The sequence below is a fragment of the Scomber scombrus genome, chromosome 2, assembly GCF_963691925.1.
Source record: "Scomber scombrus chromosome 2, fScoSco1.1, whole genome shotgun sequence".
Taxonomy (NCBI): Eukaryota; Metazoa; Chordata; class Actinopteri; order Scombriformes; family Scombridae; genus Scomber; species Scomber scombrus.
In genome coordinates, this window is record NC_084971.1 from 34,535,686 (window position 1) to 34,562,269 (window position 26,584).

General features: G+C 40.1%; 1 protein-coding gene across 1 annotated transcript in view; it reads left to right on the top strand.

Moving 5' to 3' along the window:
- LOC133987181 (homeobox protein Meis1-like) overlaps nucleotides 1-26,584 on the top strand; it is a 49,031-nt gene that overhangs the window by 15,868 nt on the left and 6,579 nt on the right. The window contains exon 6 of the mRNA XM_062426469.1: nucleotides 7,695-7,840. Within this exon, the coding sequence (XP_062282453.1) occupies nucleotides 7,695-7,840 (146 nt within the window). The remainder of the gene's footprint in view (nucleotides 1-7,694; nucleotides 7,841-26,584) is intronic.

Here is a 26,584-nt window from a genome sequence, read left to right on the forward strand (position 1 = left end):
GTGTGTGTTGTTGGTATTTAACTTAATGTTGTAATATAAATAAACTTTATCTTCCCTTATTTTGATTTGATTTATTTACCTCAGCTATCTAGAGCTGGGTATCGTTTAAAAACTATGATACCAGTTAATTATATATATTATAATTGACAATGTGCGTGTAGTGTTCCTAACTGTTTGGTTACATTCCTCCCTTCCTTCTTTCCTCTGTCCTTCTTTCCTTCCTTCCTCCCTTCCTCCCTCCCTTCTATCTTCCTCCCTTCCTTCTTTCCTCCATCCTTCCTTCCTCCCTCCCTCCTTTCCTTCCTCCTCCCTTCCTTCCTCCTTTCCTTCCTTCCTCCCTCCCTTCCTCCCTCCCTCCTTTCCTTCCTTCCTTCCTTCCTTCCTTCCTTCCTTCCTTCCTTCCTCTTTTCCTCCCTTCCTTCCTTCCTTCTTCCTCCCTTCCTCCCTCCCTTCTATCTTCCTCCCTTCCTTCTTTCCTCCATCCTTCCTTCCTTCCTCCCTCCCTCCTTTCCTTCCTCCTTCCTTCCTTCCTTCTTCCTCCCTCCCTTCTATCTTCCTCCCTTCCTTCTTTCCTCCATCCTTCCTTCCTTCCTCCCTCCCTCCTTTCCTTCCTCCTCCCTCCCTTCCTTCTTCCTCTCTTCCTAGCATTAAATTGAGATTTCACCATCACAGACGGGTTGTAGCTGCTGTGGCATTAAATCGAAGAACGCTTGCTGTTGATTGGCTGTGAGTAAGTCATACGAATAGTCATATTTTATATCTGGGTGTAAAAAGGATCGATTGCAGGAGACATTTAGATGCTACTTGGTATCGATTTATTTGGGTGATACCTTAAAAGGTGTTGAGTCTCGATACACAGACCTACTATTGATTGTGCAACTTTTGTCCTCCCAGGTCAATTTTGACTGGTTTGATTGTTAATAAAGTGTAAATATAATAAGTATATAAATATAATATAAGTATAAATTATCACCCAATTCTGTGTTAGACCTTTTTAGACAACCAACCACAGTTTTACACTTATTTTTTGGGGAATTTATGGTCAATATAGGTTTCATTGCAATGAAACTATACGATCAATTTATTCCAGTTACCAAACCCTAGAGCCAACATGTTTGTAATACTTTGTTTTTTCCTCCAAATTTCAGCTGTTTTTACATTTTTTTTTAATGTGTAAATTGACATATAAAAGCACGTAGATTGAAACGTACCTGCAGGGACTTTTGGAGGCACAAGTTTCATCATCATTTACAACCACAGAAAAGACACATTAAAATGATTAATGATGTCTTCTCCAATTGTACGGACATGTTCTGAGCAAAATGTTCTGATCAGCTGATAGAAACACATTGAAAGCAGCTGCAGCTTCATGTTGAAGTTTAAATAAAGAAAAACTCAAATATTCTTTCATAGCTCTTTACAAGGACTAGTTTCTATCAAACCTGCAAGATTTTCCTCTTTGATTTTGTCGTCATATTTAATATAACATGCAGAACTCGCATCGATAAACATGCAGAGAAAAGTTCACTATACATAGTTTCTTTCTCCACAATCCTCCAGCTCCCTCATTCAGCTCATTCTTGGTTGCGCAACATCAAGATTCCCTCTCTGCTCCTCACATGTGAGATTAAGTTTTTTTAAAAAAAGAAAGAAAAGAAAGAAAAATTCACTGAGCATTCGTGCTGTCATGTCGTGCTGCCTGCCTCGTCCGTCGCTGCGCTTTTTAAGAACTGTTTGTACAAAATTTTATTAGCCGTGGTCTGTTGGAAGAACGCTCACTAGAGAGAGAGAGAGAGAGAGAGAGAGAGAGAGAGGGAGAGAGAGAGAGAGAGGGAGAGAGAGAGAGAGAGGGAGAGAGAGAGAGAGAGAGAGAGAGAGAGAGAGAGAGAGAGACAGAGAGAGGGAGAGAGGGAGAGAGAGAAGCAGAGTCTTTATTTTCCACCACATTTCCACTACGGACCATTTCTCCTCCACTGGCGAAGGTGGTGGGAGGGGTCAGATGAATAACAGCCAATCCAACGCTCTAATAAAGGTGACCTCACTGCTGAGGTCAGTGTTGGAATAAAAACACAGAGAGGGGAACGAGGGACTGAGAAACCGAACAGAGCATGTCCTGCTGGGAGATGGAAAAAAATCAAAAAAAAGGGCTGGAATAACACCGAGTATGACGGCTCAGAAATGGCTAAATGTATGTGGACGCCCCAACGCTGCAACACCGTCTCACTCCAAAAAGTCTGAGCATCAATCTGGTGCAGGAACAGCCGCCAGTCTCCTGGTTTCAGGTTTTGTACACCAGATGTTTGAACCTGGCTGCAAACTGCAGGGATTTGCTCCCATTCAGCCACAAGAGCGTAAATGAGTTCCAGCACTGATGTTTGGTGATGAGGTCTGGCTCTCAGTCGGTCCAGTTCAGCCAAAAGATGTTGGACGGTGGGGGTGGGGGGGGGTTGGGGGTTGAGGTCAAGTTCTTTCCTCACCAAACTGTGAAAAGCAATTTTTTTTTTATGGAGGTTTTGTGCTTTGTGAGAAATGTCATGTTGAAACAGGAAAGAGACAAAGTGGAAGAACGCTTTGAATGCTGCAAGCGTGAAGAATTCCTCTCGCTGGAATTAAAGGAGCCAAACTAGAGCTGCAACTAACGATTATTCTCATTACACTTAATCCTTTCTAAATTAATCGTTTAAAAAGTGAGAGACCATGGTTACGTCTTCTTTGTTTTCAGAAACCAACAAAACCCAAAATATACTCAGTTTACAATTATATTAAAAAGAGAAAATCTGGAGCCAACAAATTCTTTCAGTCTGTTTTTCAATTTTGCTTTTCACCCTCCTGTTGTCCTCGGGTCAAGAAAGAAAAGGGAGGAAGGGAGGAAGAAGGAAGGAAAGGAGGAAGGAAGGAAAGGAGGGAGGGAGGAAGAAAGGAAAGGAAGTAGGAAGGAAAGGAGGAAGAAGGAAGGAATGGAGGGAGGGAGGAAGGAAGAAGAAAGGAGGGAGGTAGGGAGGGAGGAAGGAAGGAAAGGAGTGAGGGAGGAAGGAAGGAAAAGAAGAAGGAAGGAAAGGAGGAAGGAAGAAGGAAGGAAAGGAGGGAGGAAGGTAGGAAAGGAGGGAGGGAGGAAGGAAGGAAAGAGGAAGGAAGGAAGGAAGAAGGAGGAAAGGAGGAAGGAAGGGGAAGGTAGGGGGGAAGAAAGAGAGAGAGAAGGAGGGGGGGAGAAGGAAGGACAAAAGGAAGGAAGGAAGAAAAGGGGATGGAGGAAGGACAGAAGGAAGGAAAGAAAGAGAGAAGGAACAGTCAAAACAGACAGGGTCAATTTGACCCGGGAGGTCGACATGAAGGTACGACCTCCAATCCCAAACCAGCCTTTATCTACTCACCCTTCGTTTGTGCGTTCATCCCGAGGTTCGTCATATTAAGGATCGCCCCAATCAAATTAGAGCCACAGTGTACATGGACAGTTGGTGGAACTTTGACATTTTTAGACCGTTTTACCTTCTCAATGCACCTTGGAAGATGGTGAAGTCGTGCCAGAAACCTCTACATGCTTTAAAATGACTATCACGTCTTTCTGACTCAATTAATCCACTCATTGTTGCAGCTCTGGATCAAACCATAAGTACTAAAGGATGTTAACAGAGTCCAAATATTTTCCACTACAATGGTGGGAACTGGTTTGGGACTGGGCCTTGATGTCACCCTTGTCTCTTATTGGATACTCCCCTCACCTGTCTAGGATAATGACCATATACCCAAGCTATCTCAGTAGAACCTCCCATTAGCTGATATGTTTTCTGCTTTTTACTACCTATTTAAATGCTGTTTGTAATGTGTTTTATGAAGACCCCGATGAAGACCACAAGCTGAAACGTGTTGGTCTAACAATCAAGTTATTCTGAATACTACAAGAGTTGCTGGACCTTCTCCATGCACCGTGAAAGATGGTGAAGTTGTGCCAGAAACCTTTACATGCTTTAAAATGATTGAAACTATGGTAAAACAGCCCCTTTCAACCTTTTTGACGTAATTAATTGACTGATTGTTGCAGCTTTGGACCAAACAAGAAGTGTCCAAATATTTTCCACCATATCGGACTACAATACCCATGAACTTAAGCAACCTTTTGTTATGGAGAAAAACTCAAACCTGGAGGTGTGAAAGGAAAGTTTTGACATGTTCAGACGGCTTCAAAGGTGTATTCAGAAACCAAAAAAAAAAACACTGAACTGATTCAAAATCTTTGGATCCAAAACCTAAAAATCCTGGAATTTCTTCAAACCTCAATTTTTTCTACCTTATCCTGTTATCGGCTGCACGGCTACAGAAGAATTCAAGGTCTTCTGATTGGATGTTTTCCACAGCGATGCTCTGTCTGAGACTCCTTTTCTAACGTTGTTGAGTAAAAACACAATTCCCTTCATCCTCCATCGGTCCTGTTCATCTCTCAGAGAAAGCCCATTCAGAGTGACAGTATTATGGCTTTTTATGCTGAGGATGTTATTCTGTTTATGTTCTCCAGGATGGCAAATTAACACCGAGATCTGGCCAAATGTGCAGGGGGGAGTTTGGCTCTGGCCTCTGAGTTAAAGTAAGCAGATGTCATTTGAAGTCCTGCTGTACTGAGGTTTTTCAGAAAATCTCTTATTAACCACATTTGGCTTCATCGTTGAGGTCAACAGGGGAGCTGGCTGAGCAAAAGTGATGTTTAAATATCCACCGGCCAACAGCGAGCGAGCCGAAGCAGCTTGTGGTCTGGCTGCGGATCGGTTGAGTCGGAGCGAACGGTCTGATAAAGCAGATTTGTTTCCAGATGGAGGTGTAACGTTGTTGGTGTGCAGCCTTGTAGTCTGAACTCTAAAATACTGGCAGTTAAAAGCTTTACTTTACTAGTCAGCCCAGTTAAAGGTTTAGTTTCCATGAAGGAATCTGCAGAAGGAAGCTCAACATGTAGTTTCAGAAGATGAGTTTGAAGTCAGACAGAGTTTGATGGATTAAACACATGTGTAACCCATCTCTCTCTCTCTCCTCTAATGTGCTGTCAAACATAAGTCTTTATTCTGCTGCTGATTGATGAAGTCATCCTATCAGAGACATTAACTTTAACTTTATTTACACAGCACTTTAAACACAATAAAATTGATCCAAAGTGCTTAACACAGAGGAAAAACAAACACAAAGAGAAATCAGAATGATGATAAACAGCGAAGGGAGTACAAGTATAATTTTTAGGTGATTCTTGAATGTCTCGATAGCGGGGGAGAATCAGATGGGGCAGCAATAGAGAAGACCATCACTTCTTTATTAACTAGATCAGTTACTGCGTATCAAAGACTTTTGGGTACAAGAGAAAACACAGAGACAGCAGCTGTGTCCGAAATCACTCCGTATATTTACTATACAGTGCTCTACATTTACCCTCCACCATTGTATTTGAGTGTCTGAATGAGTGAATCCACTATAGAAAGCCTCAAATATTCCACCATCGAAAGAAAAAAGTAGCATCCATGGCTTGTACACTACTTGCATCATTTGGGTTTATTTTGACTGCTGGGCCGTGTTGTGGGGTATCAGTACTCGCTACCTTTTAAGGTATTGGCTGAAATAAATCGATACCAAGTAGTATCTAAACGTCTCCCGTCAATCGATACCTGCAATCGATCCTTTTTGCACCCAGAGTTAGAAAACATGACTATTTGTATGGACTTGCTCACAGCCAATCAACACAAGCGTTCTTGGATTTAATGCATCATGTGATTGGCCCACTGCCACAGTAGCTACAACCCGTCTGTGGTGGTGAAGTCGTGGTGAATTTGAGTTAGCGCGCTTAGCAGTTCAGCAGCCAAGATGCCTCCTAAAAGCTCTAAAGTGTGTCTACACTACACACCTGTTACACCGGATACAAGACAGAGACCTAAATGTGTTAATGAGTATCTAATGAAGTACTCAGCTGGTATCAGGATCAGTTTAAGTTTTCTGTGGCTGTAAATGAAACGTGTGCCTCCAAATGTCACTGCAGGTACGTTTCAATCTACGTGCTTTTATATGTCAATTTACAAATGAAACAAATGAAAAAACACCTGACATTTAGAGGAAAAAGTATTACAAAGATGTTGGCTGTAGGGCTGGGTAACTGAAATAAATCGATACCAAGTAGTATGGAAACGTCTCCCATCAATCGATATCTGCAATCGATCCTTTTTGCACCCAGAGATAGAAAATATGACTATTCGTATGGACTTGCTCACAGCCAATCAACAGCAAGCGTTCTTCGATTTAATGCCACAGCAGCTACAACCCGTCTGTGGTGGTGAAGTCTCAATTTAATGCTAGGAAGAGAGGAAGAAGGAAGGAAGGGAGGGAGGAAGAAGGAAAGAAAGGAGGGAGGAAGGAAGGAAAGGAGGAAGGAAGGAAAGGAGGGAGGAACGAAGGAAAGGAGGGAGGAAGGAAGGAAGGGAGGGAGGGAGGAAGAAGGAATGAAAGGAGGAAGGAAGGGAGGAGGAGGAAGGAAGAAAAGGAGGGAGGAAGGAAGGAAGGAAAGGAGGGAGGGAGGGAGGAAGGAAGGAGGGAGGGAGGGAGAAAGGAAAGAGGTAGGGAGGAAGGAAGGAAAGAAGGACAGAGGAAAGATGGGAGGAAGGGGGGAGGAAGGAAGGAAGGTAGGACGGAGGGAGGAAAAAAGGAGAGAGGGAGGGAGAAAGGAAGGGAGGAAGGAAAGAAAGAAGGACAGAGGAAAGAAGGAAGGGAGGAAGGAAGGAAGGAGGGAAGGAAAGAAGGAACAGTCAAAACAGACGGGGTCAACTTGACCCGGTAGGACGACACAAAGATTAAGCATACTGGTATCGTAACGATACCCAACCCTAGCCGCCTCTAACAGCGACTGTAACAACTGTACAGATGTTAGCTGCTCTTTGCTTCTTACTGCTTTATTTCACTCCGTTCTTTCTCCTGTTGTTTCTGTAATTAGTTTGTTTGTTAGTTTGTCAAACATAGACAAGATCAAAACTTCTTACATTAAATTACATTATAACAAACATCATACATCCACTTCACTGTCTTTGTAATTACAGAACATCCCTCCACCAAACCAAACAGTTATTATAAAAAAATATATATATAATTACCATGAATTAGATTACTCCAATCATCCCAATAAACATCAGAGAAATAATGTGACGTATGTGTGATTCATCTTGACTGCTGTTATGGTTTTATGTTGTATGATGGAGGACCACAGTGGAAATAAACCATCAGTATCTGATTGTTATTTAATCCCCAGCACTGCTGTGTAGAGTTATTTTTAATGTTTTAAATGGTAAAATTAATTCAGCCAATCAATCAGCGATCCCTCAGCCAGCTTTAGAAGATTTGAGCTTACATTCCTTTCCTTTAGATTAAAAACAAATGTACTCTCATAAGGAGTTGTTGGAGCTGGACAGATACTTTATGTACTTATGAATTCAGTTTGTTGTTATTATTGTCTGTAAATTAGCCAGATTTGAGTGTGAGTCATGTTGTTCCAGTTCTTCAGTGAAGCAGCAGTTTATCACTCTTCAATCCAAGAGGCCGTGTTGTTTATGACTGTGCTCTTACAGTAATTAGCATTTCTGATTTCAAACAGATTGTCATGCAGTCTGATAGTTTTAGAGACTTTTTGGACCTTGAATAAACTTTAAAATAAAGTTGAGTGTTATGTGTTTGTTGTGCAGGTGACTGTCTGGATAACGGCATGGCCTCGCCCAGCACCGGAGACGACGATGACCCCGACAAAGACAAACTGCACAACAAGAAGAGAGGGATCTTCCCCAAAGTGGCCACCAACATCCTGAGAGCGTGGCTGTTCCAGCACCTGACGGTCAGTCCATTAAACGTCAGTAGCATTGAGCCGAAGTGTGTTTGTGTGGTATTCAGTCGTGTGGTTCGATATATACGATACTTTCACTCTTATACTCATAACTTTTAATGATATCTGGACATTTTGCTGGTTGTTTGTCGGGTACACTGACATTTTTAGACAAGTTTGAGTTCATGGAAGTTGGATAATTTTGTCATCTGCTTCCCTGTTTTTGAAGTGTTAAAAATGCGACTACTCATTATAGGCTTCATGCTAACTTGTAGATTTACACGACAGGCTTAATGCTAAATTTAGCTCGCACCATGTCAAGGCTGAATGCTAACACTTTAGCTATGTGTTGAATGACAACAGGCATCATGCTAACACTTCATGACACACCGCTGTATGCAGGGTTTTCTGCAGGAGTCACCAAGGCCAGTTTAAGACTTTTTAAAGACGTTTTATAACCATGTAGAATTCAACTTAATATCGGTTTCATAGTTAAAGTTTAAAAGATCAATAAAAACAATTAGCAATGATACGGGCTAGGATTATTTACCAAGTGCAAGATGAAATGAATGTCAACTTATTTCTATTCATGTTACAATAATTTCTGACAGTATATAACAATCATTCCCAATAACCTAACTTATGACTCATTAGTCATGACTTTGATGTGGATAATTGGGGATTTTCCAGCCAGTCTTTTTTACTAAAATCACATAAAAAAAACCTTTTAAATACCTTCTAAAGCTGGTGAGTTAATAAAATATGATCCAAAGTCAAGTTGGAGCTACAAATTAATACAGTTAAAAGCTTTTCAGAGGCCCAAACACCAAAAACGCAGTTTATTAACCTCACAGACAGGAAATATAGAGCATCACATTTCTGCTTTTAATCCATTTTGAGAGAATATATTAAAGGATTATGGCAAAAATGTCTAAGTGGTGTAACCATAAAAACTTTGTACCAAATAAAAGTTATTGCAACTGTTTTATCTGGCGACAGTCGTGAGTTAATGTGAGTTAATCCACCAGTAACTATATGATTGGCCAAAGCAGTGCTGAGTGACGTTGGGTTGCGTTGCGGCAAAAGTTGAGCCCAGTTCAATTTCATTTCTGGAGATCTTATTGTCAACACACGACCCTCTAACTCAACTACACCATGTATGCTAATTAAGAGGCGGCTAAAGTGTGTTTAATCGGGTCATAAATGTGAATGATTGTAATGTTTGTACCTAGTCAGATGTCTCTCTCAAAGATCTCACAATTATTACCCAAAGTTAAGTTAACCACTTTTAACCTTCCTGTCGTCCTCCCGGGTCAAATTGACCCCGTCTGTTTTGACTGTTCCTTCTTTCCTTCCGTCTGTCCTCCCTCCCTCCTTCTCTTTCTTTCCTCCCTTCCTCTCTCTTTCCTTCCTCCATCCCCCTTCCTCCGTCCTTCCTTCCTTCCTTCCTTCCTTCCTTCCTTCTTTTCTTTCCTCCCTTCCTTCCTTCCTCCTTTCCTTCTTCTTCCTCCCTTCCATCCTTCCTTCTTTCCTTCCTTCCTCTCTTCCTCTTTTCCTTTCTCCTTCCCTCCCTGGTTCCTTTTTTCCTCCCTCCCACCTACCTTCTTTCCTTCTTTCCTCCTCGCTTCCTTCTTTCCTCCGTCCTTCCTTCCTTTCCTTCCTCCCTTCCTTCTTTCCTTTCCTCCCTTCCTTCCCTTCCTTCTTCCTCCCTTCCTTCCCTTCCTTCTTCCTTTCCTTCTTTCTTCCTTCCTTCCTTCCTCCCTTCCATCCTTCCTTCCTTCCATCCTTCCATCTTTCCTTCCTTCCTTGACTCGAGGACAACAGGAGGGTTAAAACATTCATGTCTGTTCATATACTGGTTTGGTACATTTGCAGTTAGTACGAGACGTGATGAACACATTTATTTTATGGTTTATAAATGAGAACACTGCGGTTAATATAAAGTTAAAGTTAGTGTCTTTGTTTATTGTTGGTATGGAACTATTACACATGCACATTGGTGTTGATTGGAGGAACGTTTTTACTTGCAGGAGATACACCAGACCTTCCAGTGGTTTGGGTTTAAATGGTTTAACAGCATTAAAACGTCCAACGTGAGGGTAAAAAAATGTCTATAAAAGGTAATTCTGGAAGTCCGAACCAGCAGCCTGTTGCAACTGCTGGCACACACATCCCAGTCTGTGTTAATAGTTGGTAGATTATTTCACCAGTTCAGTCGGCGCCTCATAAAAATAATAATTATAACTTTATATTAAAAGCACTTTTCGGAAACAGCCTACATAGTGTTTTACAAAGACATAAAAAATATCAGATGGACGTAAAAGATAATTAAACGGGATTGAAAACATAGTCGATTGTCGTCGTCTCAGAGTGCGTCCGACTCTACCGGCTTCACTCCTGGTCGTTTTGGAGGATTCAACCTTTGACTTCTCAGTTCTTGCCTTGGTATTTCTGTCCACTTGCCCGACCCGCTGGTCCGTAATCCTCTTTGAAGTCGTATCGACCTTCTCGACCCCCGTATGTGTCCCACCCTGTTTCCCCACCTGCTCCCAAACCTGGGGGACGTTCTCAGTCTGAGGTGATGAGCCTTCTGACCTTTGCTGTTGTCCAGGTATTTCAGCTCTGGGCTCTTCTTGTTTTTTTAGGAGTGGGAGCGATAATAGTGTAAAAGTGTACCGATCTATTTCTCTTTACTACATCAACTACTGCTTAGTATGGAACAAGACTTACTGTTGGTAGTATCAATATTTGAGGTATTGATCCCGTCATTCTTAATTTAAACTAGAAGAAAGTCAAAATGCCTCCTGTAGATGTTCCTCATCTGTGTGAGACCAATCTTAAAAACTCACGTCAAACCTAAACCCAAACTAACCAGAGCAGGATGCAGAGAAATGCCTCTAAATCGAAAAATTGTGCTTTTGTGTCTCTCTCGTCTTTGCGTTAAAACTTGTTCTTCTTTGAGACGTAACTCTGTCAAATCTGGACATTTCTGGATCAATATAATCTCTGATGTGCATCAAGAATAAACCTCCATAAATCTGCTTAGAAATGATATAAAAGACTTCCTGTAACTGCAGAACCTGCCTGAGAATCATCACATTTATAAGCTTTCTGTAAACAGGAGCTGCTAATAGCTGATTTAGCACACTTTTAATTGGCGCCTGTCCGATATTATTTGCCGATATTGGCCTATAACAGATACTGTATGTAGTTTGGTGTTAGCACATTTGAAAAAAAGTGTGTTTATGTATTAAATTCTGTATATATAAGATTATCGGCTGATATATCAATACCAACATTTTTTTACTCCATAATATCAGTATCAGTATCGGTTGGGCTCTGCTTTTAATACCGATATATCAGTCAACTGATATTATTAGCGGATATTGGCCTACTGTATCTATTGGGGTCTTTTCCATTATACAGTTCTAGCACTACTCGACTCGGGTTTTTCTGCGTCTCCATCAGGGATAGTACCTGATACCTGGTACTTTTTTAGTACCTGCTCTGCTGAGGTTCCAAGCGAGTCGAGCCGGTACTAAAATGTGACGTCACCAGACTGCCGGCCACTGATTGGTCAGAGAGTCACTGGAAGAGTCATGAGCCGTCCCACACAAGAATCAAGCCCGCCATTTTTAAATACCGGGTGGAAATGGAAGACGACGTACCTGGTACCAAAACCGAGTAGAGCCGAGTAGTGCTAGAACCGTATAATGGAAAAGCCCCATATAGAGATATTAGTGTCAGTGTTTATGTCATCCGATATTTCTTTTATAGATATATACAAGCAGCATTTTATGTATATTTAATCCATTTTACTCATTTAAGTTGAATTCCCGGTGTAATTTACTGTTTTGGTGCAGTGATGTCACAGCCTCCGTTACGTATCTTTGTAACAAGTGTTTGGCAACCACACCTGGAAAAAAGTGTGTATATAAGATTATCAGCTGATATATCAATATTGAACATTTCATACTCCCTAATACTGGTATTGGCATCTCCCCCAAAAATCCAGTATCGGGCAGGTCCTACTTTTAAGGACACCAGAATGAATACTGTATATGTTCCACCGATAAAGCTAAAGATAAGATCCAAAATAATTTTTCTGTGCATTTGGACTCTTAAATGATATGAAGAGGAGTTTACTCATTTAATTCATTTTTAGGTATAACAACCCCTAAAATTTAACTATAAACAATTTAATATTGTTCACCAGAATTATTTGGCTTCGTAACAAAATGTTAGCGGGATATATAAAAATAAAAATAAAATAGCAGAAAATATTATTGAAGAGTTTTTTTAATGAGTGAAATGTGAAGAGCGTTTGGTTGGTAGCTAATAAAAACAGTCATGTGGATGTGGTTCTGCTCGGAGAATTGTGACCTCAGCATTTTTAAATTCCATGGCTTCGGTCCTGGTTCCTGTGCCAGGCTGCAGATTCAGGTTTTTATTTAGTGACTTACTGTAATCCAAGTATAATAGACTTTATATGGACAGAGTTAAAGATATTTTGTTGTTAGTTACGCAGGTTAAATAAAGACATAAAGAGGCGTCATGCAGCTGAAGGTTTAGCTGTGTCCGGTTGGGTTTGAACATTTTTTATCCAATAAAGATTAGAATATAAATGAGTCCCATCAGGATTTATTAATGTAATATCACTCTGTTCATCTGTGCATGAAGAATAAGTAGATTTTCAAATAATGCTCAAACCTAAAGGGAAATATGTTTTTTTATGAGGGTGAAATTAAAACGAAATTGGCCAGTAAAAAAGGGAGGAGGACCGGCTTCAAAGTCCCAGTCGTGTCTGACTCATAGGTTTGACTGAGGCCAGCTGAGAGCCAAACACTCCCCCCTCCCTCCTTCCCCTTCCTCCACCTCCACCTCCACCTATTCCTCCCCCGTCTCCCCCTGCCTGCCTCCATACATGGAGAGGCTAAATCGGGCCCTCTGCTCCGTGGGGGTCGGGGTCTCTGCCAGGACTCCGAGCAGAAACCTGGAGGACAGCGAGTCCTGCAGCAGATGGGAGGGGGAGGGAAACACTGGTACCTGAGAGAGGAGGAGGAGGAGGAGGAAGAGGAGGAGGAGGCGTTGGCTGGTGGAGGTTAAGGTTGTGTCAAGGACAACAGTAACAGATGATTTAATGAAGGATTTTGATGAAACAAATGGAGGCAAATGTAACGGAAACAGGCAAAAATCTGACTTTATTCACCAAGTTTACAAGTTTATGATTTAATGAAGGTGTCAGAACAGAACAGCAGAATAAAGAAATAAAGAAATAAAACAGCTGAAAGACAGAAAAATAGGATTATAAACAAAAACCTGCAGAACAGAACAACTGTAAATACTTTAAGAGTGCATCAGTAATATAGTAATATATATATTTCTAAACAAAGTAAGATGACCAAACTCTCCATATTGAAGGAACTTGTCACCCAGTGCAGCGCTGTGACTCACTGATGTGTTTTTAATAGTTTTTTAATAGTTTTCGGACACTAACAAAGCAATAAGATATATCAGACTTTGATACACACATAATACTTGTTAGTCGGTCGGTTCATTGTTGGTTTGGATCCAAACACCAAGAGATTTATTGAATTTAAGAAAAGTGTAGAAAATCATTTTTAATAAGCTGAAATTATACTTTAATAAATTAAAAACTAGCAGATGTTGCTTCATTGTGTGTGTGTGTGTGTGTGTGTGTGTGTGTGTGTGTGTGTGTGTGTGTGTGTGTGTGTGTGTGTGTGTGCAGCAGTGAGGAAAATGAGTGGAAGGTTACGCAACTCTTTTGAACAGTCTGCTCTTGTAAAAGTTTGCATTTCTTGTTTTTTTTTTGCTTCTTTTTTAATTATCAGCCAGCTTCTGTTGGGAAGCTTTTAGTCGAGTTGGACCTGAAAACCAAAAAAAAAAAGTAACTAATCAGCAACATGTGTGAACGGCTTCATTAGAAAACGGTCGGATTCAGAGTCGGATCATTTAGATGTTCGTCCTTTTTTTTAAATCGTTGTTCGTCAGACCTGCAGAAACAATCCTGCTGACCGCGGTGAAGGCGGAGCTGTTGATGTGTGTGTGTCTGTGCATGTCTGTGTTTGTGTTTGTGTCTGTGTGTGTTTATGTGTGTGTGTGTGTGTGTGTGTGTGTGTGTGTGTGTGTGTGTGTGTGTTCTGGTTACCTCCCCTGAAGTTGTACACAAAATCCTGCAGCCTCCTCTGAGCCACAGCTCATAAAAGCCGAACCACAAGCCAACGTGCTGTTTACACCACACACACACACACACACACACACACACACACACACACACACACACATATAAACACACACACGCTGCTGCTCTCTTTCATATTTTTTATTTTATAAGTGTTGCATGTTAAAGTGTAAAAATCAACTAAAAGGCTTCGTCCCTGTTAATGTAATTAGTGTGTAATTTACCTCCCTCCCCGCTCACAGATGTTATTCGCCTCCTTTAAACGACTTTCTTACAGACCCAAGCAGAAACAGGTGGCGTTGCCAGCTTTTGTGTACGCTACCATTTGTTTACAGTCGCCCAACTCATTAAAGAGCTGCCTCGGCTTACAAATTACACATGTGACTCCATCGAAACAGCTGGAAAGACTTTCCACGTCCGAGCGATTCCCAGCACGCCGACGTCGTCGACCGCGCTCCGCCATCGGTCGACAGAAACAACTCCCGAAACTTCAAAGCGTAGCGCCCGCAATTACAGAGGCGGGCTTCACCCCCGTTCGCCTGCTCGCCCGCTCGCCTGTCCGCCGGCTGAGGAATGGGCCTCCAGAGCCGAGCGGGACAGATGAGTTAGCAGGAAGCCCCGGCGCTGACCTCGCCGCCCCCTCCTTACCCTCCAACCATCAGGGGTCAAAGGGCAGCGGGACACCTTCACCTCCATCTGCATCCATCCATCAGCGGCTGTTTACTGCCACAGAGCTGCAGATGTGAACATGTGTTGAGCCAAGAGATACACTCACCTCCTCGCCCGCTCGCCTCCCACCATCACCGGACGCCGCCACGATCAAACAGGAAATCTGACTCTAATGATGTCATCACATGTTTCACTCACCCCCCCCTCCCCTCCCACACCTACATCCATCTCCATCCACTGTATCTGTCTGTCATCATATTCATATCTGCTAATTCACAGCTGGCAGACCGGGCCCCTCCTTGATTATAAAGTCAATAGTCTGAACATTTGGCGCCACAGATTTAACAAATGGAGATCGTTAGACGTGGCGGTGATTGTGTTTACGCCCTCGGCCTCCAAACTTGCAGACCAAAAACTAAAAATGTGAATGTGGCCTTTGTAATTTCTGCAATCTGCGGCTGCTCCGTCTTTAATTTGGTGGGGGAGGGTTTTATGGCTCATTATCAGTAATAACAATAATTACTTATTACTGTTTACATTATAATTACTATATGTTGTGGTTTATTGACAACAGTCCAACATATTTTAAAAGACAACATATCAGACTTGGACTTAGAGTATTTCCATCGAGACTGGAGTTCAGTGTCTGACATGAACAAATATCACAACTCAAACACCAAACATAGACAACTGGATCCCAAGAACAAGCAGGACATCCAAAAATATGTTTAGGGTTTACTGAAGACAAAAGGCAACCTAGACTCACATAACGTCAAATCATAAGAGACAGCAGTAATGTAACACTATTTCAAAATGCAGAGATATAAAGAATAAAAGTTTAGACATGGAAATCACATCAAAATAACGTAATTCTGTTCAGGAACTGTCTCGTAGCTTTTGTTTAATCTTTGTCCTAAATTTAGAAATATTTTACCTTTATCTTTAAAGGACAAGTATCTACGATTTAGTGCCATCTAGTGGTGAAGTTGCAAATTACAACCAACTGAAAACTCCTCCCGATGAGAATCTATGGTAGCTTTGAAACATGGCAGGCTCCAATGATTCTTATTTTCATTGAATTATACATGAATTAAAACATATTTATGAACAGTATACTCCTTTTCTGTCAAGTCAAACACTAAATCTTACAGACTGCACCTTTAAAGAGAACATTATTCACATCTCCAGCTCTATGTTTATATTCTGGGGCTCAACTAGAATATCTTTGCATGATTTCTAGTTAAAAACTCCTTATTTATCTTCTACTGGTCCTTTATGCAGCCTTCCGTTTTAGCTCCTGTCTCTTTAAGCCCCTCCCCCCGATGAGCCCACTCTGTTCTGATTGGTCGGCTCTATGTAAACTATAGTAGCAGGATTTCACTTTTTTTTCTCCTTCTTTACTCCAAATGTCAACATCTCAAATCACATCCGTACATGTTGGAGCTGAATCACATCTGAGATATTCGAGTAGAAACATCCTTAGCAACCAGCTTAGCAACCACCTTCGCCTCTAGACAACAAGGGGCTTAGGCAAGATTGTCTTTGGGGCCCCTCTTTACTTTTTGCCTGGAGCAGAGAACTATTAAATTAAACTATAAACTGTATATATAGTTTAACTGTATATAAAACTATGAGAGCAACATGACAACCCTTTGATATTGTACTACCACAATGCGGCAAGAACATTCCTGTAGTCTATAAAACGGACATAATCCTTGCATGTCATTAAAACACAAAACAGGCATTCGTAGTAAACATGCCTTCATTCAGTAGATGTTCATTAATAATCATACCCTCAGATCTTAAATTTGAGGTCTAAACAACATCCCAGAGGCATAAAATCTTTCTAAATGACCAAAAAACGAGGGTGATACAACTCTTGATGGCATTAATGTTGGCAGTAAAACAACACAACCCAGCCAACGGCAGTCGTACAGTTCAAAATAACCTAAAAGAAACGACAAAGCTCAGTCAGCACATAGAAAAATGAATCCAGTCGATGTGAGGTGTGAATGAGTTTAAACACCAACAACATGAAAGAAACTAACACTCTATTATACACAGATGTTATCTATAATTCCTCCAATAAGAGGATTTACCAATTGCCTTGAGTGCACAGACAGAATATTTTCCAGTGCATAGAAAAGAGGTTTCCAGTGTCTTTTAAGTGGAACTGCCAGAATGACTGGAGGGTTTTTTTCGGCTCTCAACTAGCCTTGACAATATCCTGTAAATACCCAAATATAATATATGAGAAACATGTGGTCAAATATGACAAACAATAAAAATAGATTCCAGTTTGATAGTAGATTTAGCCGTAATGCTGTTGGCTCAGAAAGTGGCAGAACAGGAGCTACACAATAAGAAATTGCGGTGATTGTCAGATATCTATAGAGAACAAATTATATCTAAAAACATAATTTATAACTTATGTGGTTAAAAATAAAAGTGGGCTAAAGATAAGAACATGTTTAAACAAATATAAAAATGATGGAAACGTTCACTCGGTAATGTGTGTGGTTTCCCTACAGCTGTTTGTGTGTGTTTGTGATGCAAAGAAACAGAGAAAAGAAAAAAGGTGAAACCAGCCAAGTCTCAGAGGAGCGAGTCTTTCTATGAAGGAGTTTATTAAAGAGTCTTTTGTTTCACAGACCTGCTGCTTGTGTGGCTCAATGGTTTGTTTGCCATCTTTCTTCTCATTGGTTGAATCTTTAATGGTTTTAATTTAGATTTTTTTTCTTTCTCATTTCAAATAAAACAAAGGCTGCATTTAAGAATAACAAAGATATCAGAGAGCTTTTGACAAATGTGCATCTTCTAATTAAGTAGATCGATCATATCGGGCTCTACATATGATTAAAGCTTCTTACTTCTCTTTAGCTTGACATCAACACAACTTAATCCACGTTTACTCTTTACTGTTGTAGGGAATCATAGGTGGATGTTTAGCTAGTAAGTAAATGCACTAGTCTTATTAAGCTATAGTTACCCTGACTGAGCCACGTAAGTTAGCTAACGGTTCACCGTCTGTTAGCAGCAGTTTAATTATGAACAGAATTGGCTAATATATCTGATAATAACTGTATCAAATACTTCTTCATTTTTCTGGATTTTACCATCATAGCGTTCTTTCGGTAATGTCACGATAACTGCTTTTATTGGACGATATATTGTCTCAGAAATAATCGAGATAAACGATATTGTTGCCATTTGAAGATCATTTTATACCACTGATATAATAGCATAATAAAGGGGGTAAGATTGGGGAGTGAGAGCTGACTGCCATTATGGTTGAGGACAGAGTTATTTACCTTTAATTCTTCTGCAGTCTCCACTCAGGACGTCACAGTGAGGAATGGAGGACATGAAGAGCCTCTTACCTGCTAATGTGAAGTGTGGCAATAGGTGGTAAAAAGGTCCATGTATCATATATGTCCTTATATAGGCATGATGATGATTGATGATTGATTGGACAGTTGCTGCAGCCAATCAAATCCTTGGGTCAGAGCCTTTGATTGGCTTCTTGTCTCCCAGCAATTCTCTTTATTTAAAAGAAAGAAAGAAAAGAGGATTTGCGTATTCAGCGTATAGGACGGGCCAGTGCTACCCTTAGCAACAACCTTAGCAACCAAGTCTATGGATAACCTATATGACTGTTTGTTGACATGCGTAACCATTCTGACATCATTACGAGGAGGAAGTAGAAAGTAAGCAAACAAAGCCCTGATCTTTGACTTACAGGCAGTATTTCTACACATACATTCACCACATTTGAAACTTGAACCAGGTTTAACATCCGATATAAGTAACAGAAAATCACAAAAAAAAAGTAATTTCACCCTTTAATTAAAGTCAGCATACATGACTTCAGAATAAAGAAAATAACTCTCATCCATCTTTGACTTGAATCTGTAAACATAAGTGGTAATTAATGCGTGCTCAGAAATATTTAATGACTGTACATCACATGAGGACAAAAAGCCTGCAGGAACTTCTCTGATTGTAGATGCGTCCTGTACTTCCTCTGAGCTCTGTTAGTCTTTAAAAAATAATTCTACACATCTGCAAGATGTAACTAAGCACATGAAGGGCGGAGGAGGCAGAATGACTGAATGTGAAGTAAAGGTCAGGGTCAGACTTTTAACGAACCACGATAATAATAATGGAAAGAAGTTATAATCAGAAAGCGGGGGAGCTCGTTGCAGCTGTTGGAGAAGCTTCTCGATTGGTTGTCGTGTTCTTTTCTGTTTACAGTGAACAGAAATCAGGATTAATACTGTCCACAAAAATGATTAAAAACAAGTTAAAACTTAATTTAAAGTAAACTTTGAAAACAAAGACTGATGAAATGCAGAACAGTTTCTAACAGTGAATAAAGAGAAACTCGTTATGTGAGAGACTGAAATAGATAAAAGAGCTAATTATTCATGCTTTTAACCAGGAAAACCTTTATTTTTCAAAAATGTCCTGGCCCAAACATCTTTCCCAATAATGCATCATGACTGTAAAAAAAACGAGTCTTAATGTAAAGTTTTCATCAGCACGCAGACATTTGTGGAAGTGTTCGTGATAGGCTCCTGATTGGTTAAACAATGTCCTCACTGCTAATCATATCTCTTCTTCGGAGGCTGATTTAGCTGCTTGATCTGCTTCAAGATTAAGCAGCATCTCACATTTTAGTGACCTTGTGTTGTTCTGCCAGTAGGGCTGGATATCTGTACTTGGTACCTTTTTAAGGTATCGACCGAAATAAATCGATACCAAGTAGTATCTAAACAATATCTGTAATCGATCCTTTTTGCACCCAGATCTAGAAAATATGACTATTTCTCTGGACTTGCTCTCAGCCAATCAACACAAGCATTCTTCTATTTAATGCAACATGTGATTGGTCCACTGCCACAGCAGCTACAACCCGTCTGTGGTGGTGAAGTCGTGGTGAATTTGAGTTAGCGCGCTTAGCAGTTCAGCAGCCAAGATGTCACCTAAACGCTCTAAAGTGTGTCTACACTACACGCCTGTTACACCAGATACAAGACAGAGACCTACATGTGTTAATGGGAATCTAATGAAGGACTCAGTTGGTATCAGGGTCACTTTAAGGGTTCTTGGATTGGTACTAGAATAGTCATTTAAAAAAAGTTCCCTGCCCTATCTGCCAATAACGTTCGCTAATGAAACAGGTTCTTAAACTGTTAAACTGTGGAGTACACTGAGCTCTGAATGTCACTTTGAAGAATTATTAAGAGAAGTCAGCATCAAGTGTGGGTTCAGTGTGGCGTGTCTTGGTATATTTCCTACTAACTGACCAAACTGAGACTTCCTTTGCCTCGTTTTGATCCGACTGCGATTGTTGTGTTCAGAAATGTCCAAACCAATCATAGCGAGGAGGAAAACCAACCAGACTAAGCCCAGATCTGAAAATCAGGCGCCAAAATTAAGACAGGATTGGAAGTTCTTACCATAAAATAAGATACAAAATATTTAGTAATTCAACATTGCATCAATCCAGCAACTATTCCTATTGAAGTATTAGTAACTATTTCAATGTGTTTCTTATTTTAACTTTTTCTAAACTGGTAAAAAAATATCCAGGCTTTAAAATTTTGGCTCGCTGATTGACAATGTTGAAATAAAAAAGTCCCCTGGTGGTTAATCGGTGTACTACATGCATCTGATCGTATACATCAGGTTGTTATGTTATATTTGATGATGTAGAGCTCTCTAAAACTGGAGATTCTTAAACAGGGCTGCAACTACCTATCAATTATTGTCATTATCTTTTAATATATCAATTATTTTTCCGATGAATCGATAAGTTGTAATATGTCGTAAAATGGGGTAAACTGTTTCCAGAAGCCCAAGATGGCCCGTGATGTTTGTTTTGTCTACAAAAACAAAGATATTGGGTTTATTGTCATAGAGAACTAAAAGAAACTAGAAAAATATTGACATTTAAGACGGTGGAATCAGAAAATTTAGATTTTTTTTTGTTGGCGGATTTCATATTTGGCAACTAACTGATTAGTCGTCTAATCTTTTAAAAGATCTGTTCTCAAGATATTCCGACGTTGATGAGTGATGATAATCTAATTGTGGTTTCTTGTCGTGAGTCTGTTGGTAAAAAAGGAATTTAACCGACATTTCAGTCGTATTTCGTTGCATCCAATAAAGTATTTTGGTTCCTGATGGAGGACTTTCTGAAGTGCCTCACATTGTTTCTTGGACTGTTTGTACGAAAAAGTGGCCAAAAGCGAACTAAATGGTTTCTACAGGCTGAGTTCTTTAAGACTAAAGTTGTCTGTAACTGATATTTTTGAACCGAGTCTTATTCTGTTTGAATTTGACAATTTTCAAGCCAAAGAATTACAAATCAGAGCCATGCTTTTCCTCTTTCTGCCAGGGTGTAAAAAGAACCAACTCAGAATCAGACATTTCTTCTAATTCTAGTTTTTCTGTCTCGGAAAAACAGAAACATGTGCAGAGATTTGAAGAAAAACTGGTCAACGGTCCAATGAGGTCGGAGCATGTTTGGGTAAAATTTTAAACGTTTTTCATGAACTAAATCTGGGTCTGGGATGTGACTTCCTGTGTTCCAGTCTCGAAAACGTGGCCCCGGCAGGACTGCAGTTGTGTAATCAGACCTGAAACTTATCGTGTCCGAGCGGCTCTGGGTTTGGTTAAAAAATAAAGGCCTCTGTGATCAGACGTTCATTTCCCCGCAGTGTGAGGAAGGCTGTTCTGCGGCTCCCTCACCCTGCAGAGAAAACATCATCCATTACCTCTGTGACAGGCCCCCCAGGGACCCCGGGGCCCAGCTCTCTGTGGGAGTCGCCTTTATTGACCTCTCTCACACACACACACTTACACATACACCCAAAAAATGTCCAGCATGTGGTCACATACATCACGGAGCAGCCTTTCTTCCCTGACAGCGTAAATGAGCGTCCGTCAGATAATGAAGCGAGGCCGACCAGACGGACAGATGGAGGGAAAGCTGCAAGCTGTCCGAGAGACAAAATCACATCTACGAAAACAAAAATTTAACCTGTTAAAGAAAAAAAAGGCGCCTGTTTTCTCTTAAATCCTGCAAGAATCTGCAACGTCTTCCTGTTAAAAAGTGAAGCTTCTGATTGTTTCTTCACTTTAAAATGAATCAATTGTGCAAAGAAATCTGGATGAGTCCGATTGGAGCAGTGCTGACATGCCTGAAACACACACACACACACACACGCACACACACACACACACACACACACACACACACACACACTCACACTCTCTCCAGCCATTAAATGAGTAGTAATTACAGCCTCTTAACAGTTTTACTAGGAACTAAACAACAACACCTCCCCCACATCACAGCACAGCACACACACACACCACTGTGTGTTTGGAGGTGTTTAACATGCATTTACAGTCTGGCACTGGAGTGTGTGTGTTCCAGCTTCACATTTATAATCTGGAGCTCTACTCGAATATCTTTGCATGATTTCCAGTTAAAAACTCCTTATACTGGTCCTTTATGCAGCCGCTCAGTTCAGCCTCTGTCTGAAACAGGCCGTCTCTTTAACGGGGGGGGGGGCTCTGTTCTGATTGGTCAGCTTCAGGAAGCTTCTACGTAAACTTACTATTGTATTTTACTAATTAAAACAATACTATACTATACTATGTACTTTACTATGTACTAGAATATACTATACTATATACTACACTATATACTATGTACTTTGCTATGTACTACAATATACTATACTATACTTTACTTTACTTTAACAGTAACTACTACTACTACTACTACTACTACTACTACTATACTATTATACTCCTCCTAGCTGTCTTCCTTCAGGCTTCAGGCAGTAAAGCTGATCTCAGACCAGCTTCGGGTCGTTGGGTCTCGGCCAGGGAGCGAGCCGCTCCGTGGTTGGAGGCCGCCGCTCCCTGCTAACAGGATTATAATTTTATAATGAGCAGGTGGCTCCAGATTAAAACCTCGAGTGGAAACTCTGAAATTAGACTTGGAGGTGGAGCAGCATGTGTGGGTTTTTATTTTTTTCACTTTTTTTTTCTTTCTTCACCATGCTGCATGCGGTGAAGGAAGATCCTGCCGTTCCATACGTTTAACTCGTTCTCATGCGTGACGTTTTTATGTGACAGTGAGAGCCGCTCGGAGGTCGGAGGTCACGGTGTTTTTTAGATGACATGATGTTGGATGTCGGTGTGTTACTCTTGTCGGCTCACACATGCTGCTTGTAAAACGGCTTTTATTCCTCTTTGTTTTTATAAAATCATCTTTCTGTTGCTGCGGAACAATCGGAGCGCCTCCCTCAGATTAAAGCTTTTACTTTCTGAGGCTGAAACTGTGAAGAAGAAGAAGAAGAAGAAGAAGAAGAAGAAGAAGAAGAAGAAGAAGAAGAAGAAGAAGAAGAAGAAGAAGAAGAAGAAGAAGAAGAAGAAGAAGAAGAAGAAGAAAGAAAAGCCTTGGTGATTATCGCGCTTTGTGGCAAATTAGATGCACTTTAGGCCAATTACCTGCTATCAGATCACAGAGAAAACACAGCTTTCCTGGCAGCGGGATGAGCGAGTCAGAGCAAAGAGAAACATCAAAGAGTCTTCCTCGTTGGTTTCCACCGCAGAAAGAGAGAGAGAGGGAGAGATGCGGTGGATCTTCTGCTGTTGGCTCGAGGCTGTTCGACTGGCTACCGTGTGGCGGTGAATTCTTAAATAGCAGGAGGTGGAGAAACCTTCCTGCTTCATCGTGTGTGTATTTTCTCCTCGTCCTCGCTGTCCTACTTCTTTATGCTAATGTCTTCGTTTTGTGTCTTTTCTCACACGTCGGCTCGGCTGGATGGGAAACAAATGCATCAGCTGAGGTTTGAATTAGTCAAATAAGGCTGTCGTCACATGCAGGGAGAGTGAAGGAGGAAGTATTTAAAGCCTTTATTGAAGTGAAAGTAACAAAAAATACTCTTTCACAAGTTTAATTATTTAGATTTAGCAAGTTTTTTTAGTTTTGTCTCATTTTAGCAGTTAAATTATTATTAATTTGAACATACATTCTCCAACAGGTTGATTAATTTCACTTTAAATGATGTTTATTATATTTACATCCAAAATCTGAACTTGCAAAATAACTTTTTCCATTTACAAAATATCTGACAAAGAGAAAGCAGTGAGTTAAACATTATATTAGAGATAAAGACAGTTTGCTCTCTGAAGCCTCACTGATCGATTTTAAACTGTATTTTTGCAGCTGAAGTCTTTTTTTGTCTTTTTCTTTTGTTTTTAGTTTTTTTTTTTTACATAGGATTAATCAAACATGTATTAATGACTGATGGGGAATTTATGAATGTGAATTGCTTTAGAGATTAATTATGAGTCAGAACAGTATGTGAAGGGTTAAAGTCTGACAGCGTTTTATCATTGAATGATAGGACGCTTACATACTGAATCCTGTATTAAAAATATAGCTTTCTGCTCATATTATTATTGTGGCTGTTTGAGGGGTTTTTTTTAACCTATTTTGCTCCAATCAATGGAAAAATCTGATATAAGGGTCGGTAACAAAAAAGTGCCGGCAAGATGATCAATTCATAAATCAGTTAAAACTAGTTTCAGGTTTGTTAAAATGTACATTTAGTATTTTTGTTGGTTTTATATCATTTGAAATGACATTTGCACCATTTTTTACCAACAGTAAGACTGAATGCTCCTGAAAAAGTCAAATGGTGTAACCACAAAAGAATGATAAATATTACATATTTTATCCTCCTAGAGAGAAAGAAAGAAGGAAAGATGAAAAGAAAGAAAAAGATAGAGAGAGAAAGAAAAAGAGGGAAAAATGGAAAGAAAGAAAAAGATAGAGAGAAAGAAAAAGGAGGAAATAAAGAAAAATAAGGAAAGAAAGAAAGAAGAAGAGAGAGAAAGAAAAAGGAGGACATAAGGAAAGAAAGAAAAAGAATTATAATATTACATATTTTATCACCTACAGTGTATTTAAGTGGACTTATACTAATAATGACTTCATTTAAAACATGTAAATGTTTCCTGATCTCCATGGTAACCAGAGTAAATGTAATATTTAGAACAATTGTATTCCATTACCTTTATTTAATATAAAAGTTATAATGTAAGATCATGCCAAACTAGTTGATATGGTGTTTTATTGACAATTTACTGTTTTTAAGCAAGTTGAATTATTTGGTACAAAGTTTTTATGGTTACACCACTTAGACATTTTTGCCATAATCCTCTAATATATTCTCTCAAAATGGATTAAAAGCAGAAATTTGATGCTGGGTGCACAAAAAAAGAATGTGTGCAAGTTATTCATACGTTTATTTTCACATTTTAACCCTTTAAATTTAACTAAACCACATGGACACATAGAAACCCTCATTGACCTTTATAACGCCTTAAAATTGCGATATTAGAAATTCTCTCTCTCTCTCTCTCTCTCTCTCTCTCTCTCTCTCTCTCTGTCTCTCTCTCTCTCTCTCTCTCTCTCTCTGTCTCTCTCTCTCTCTGTCTCTCTCTCTCTCTCTCTCTCTCTCTCTTTTATTAATCTGCAGCTTTCAGTTCAGACTTGAAACTAATTTCGAAATATTTCAGGTTCAACGTCGTTAAAGTTTCCGTCCTGACTTGTGCGTAAACGTGACTCAGGCGGTTATTCATGCGTGCCGAGCTGCCATCAGATTAACGTAAAGGGTTGCGTGTCTGAAAGGGGCTTAAGAGTGGAGGGGGGGGAATATGGCAGACTGTAGATAGGACTGACTTGGACCTTTTTTTTTTGTTGAAACCTAAAAGAAAATGTGCTCCTACAGCTGCTGCCGCTTTGCATGAGACGTTTTTTCTCCACATATTTCCCCCTAAAAATGTAGCCGGAAATGTCAAAAGACTCTGAAAATGGAAAGTAAAGTACCAGAACTCTTGGAGCATGCAAGACTTCACTTATTATATTTAATAGTTTGGTTTCAGCGGACCCATCTTCTTCTTCTGCTTCTCCAAACTTTAAACCTTGAATTATGTGTTCTCCTGTGTTTTGGATGTTCTTCCTCTCTCTCTCTTTGTCTCTCTCTCTCTCTCCACACACAGTGTTTTTAAATGAGTGTGAACTTTTAGCAGCGCTACGTGTTACCTCCAGTGTGAAAATAGCTCCTGAAAGTGCTGTTATCTGGGTCAGGGACAGGCAGCAACGTGCCGCGGAGGATCTGCAGCAGCTGGTTTCAGTCAACAGATGAAGCAACTCTCACTGACTGTCAGCTGTTGCAGTGAAACGTTATTTATTGTTCTCGAGGCTGCGTAACCTTTCGTGAACTTTCCCTCTGCTGCAAACACTCACACTGTTTATTTAAAGCTGGTTCTTGTATCTAATGATGTGTAGACACAGTTCAACAACGCTGCTCCTACTGTAGATCTCTTCTTTAAATTCATTTTAATGTTAAACCTGAAGTTATTTAACATTATCATTCATTAGGAGTCGTGTTTCTGTCCACCTGTTGAATGTAAAGTCCAATATTCTCTCTCTTTTAGCTCTGTTTTTACTCTCTACCAACTCCTGAGGGAAATATCGAAATGCTCCACTATGTGTTACCAAATCATTACAGACGGCTAAATTAACCCAATAAACCTACTGATGGAGCCAAGATGGCGTCCGTTTAGGGCGATAAGTGTGATTTGAGACATAAAATACTGATTAAAGCTGCTTTAAGTTTCTAAAGGTTGATTCCACATATGACTTTTATCAACTATAACTACAGGACCTAATCTTAATTAGTGCCACGGGTGCGTAGCTCAGAGGCATCTCTTAATCTTCTCCATACTTATTATTATTCTTTGCCAAATTTCGGCACGTAACTCCTCCCGCAGCTTTGAGAAAACCCGAC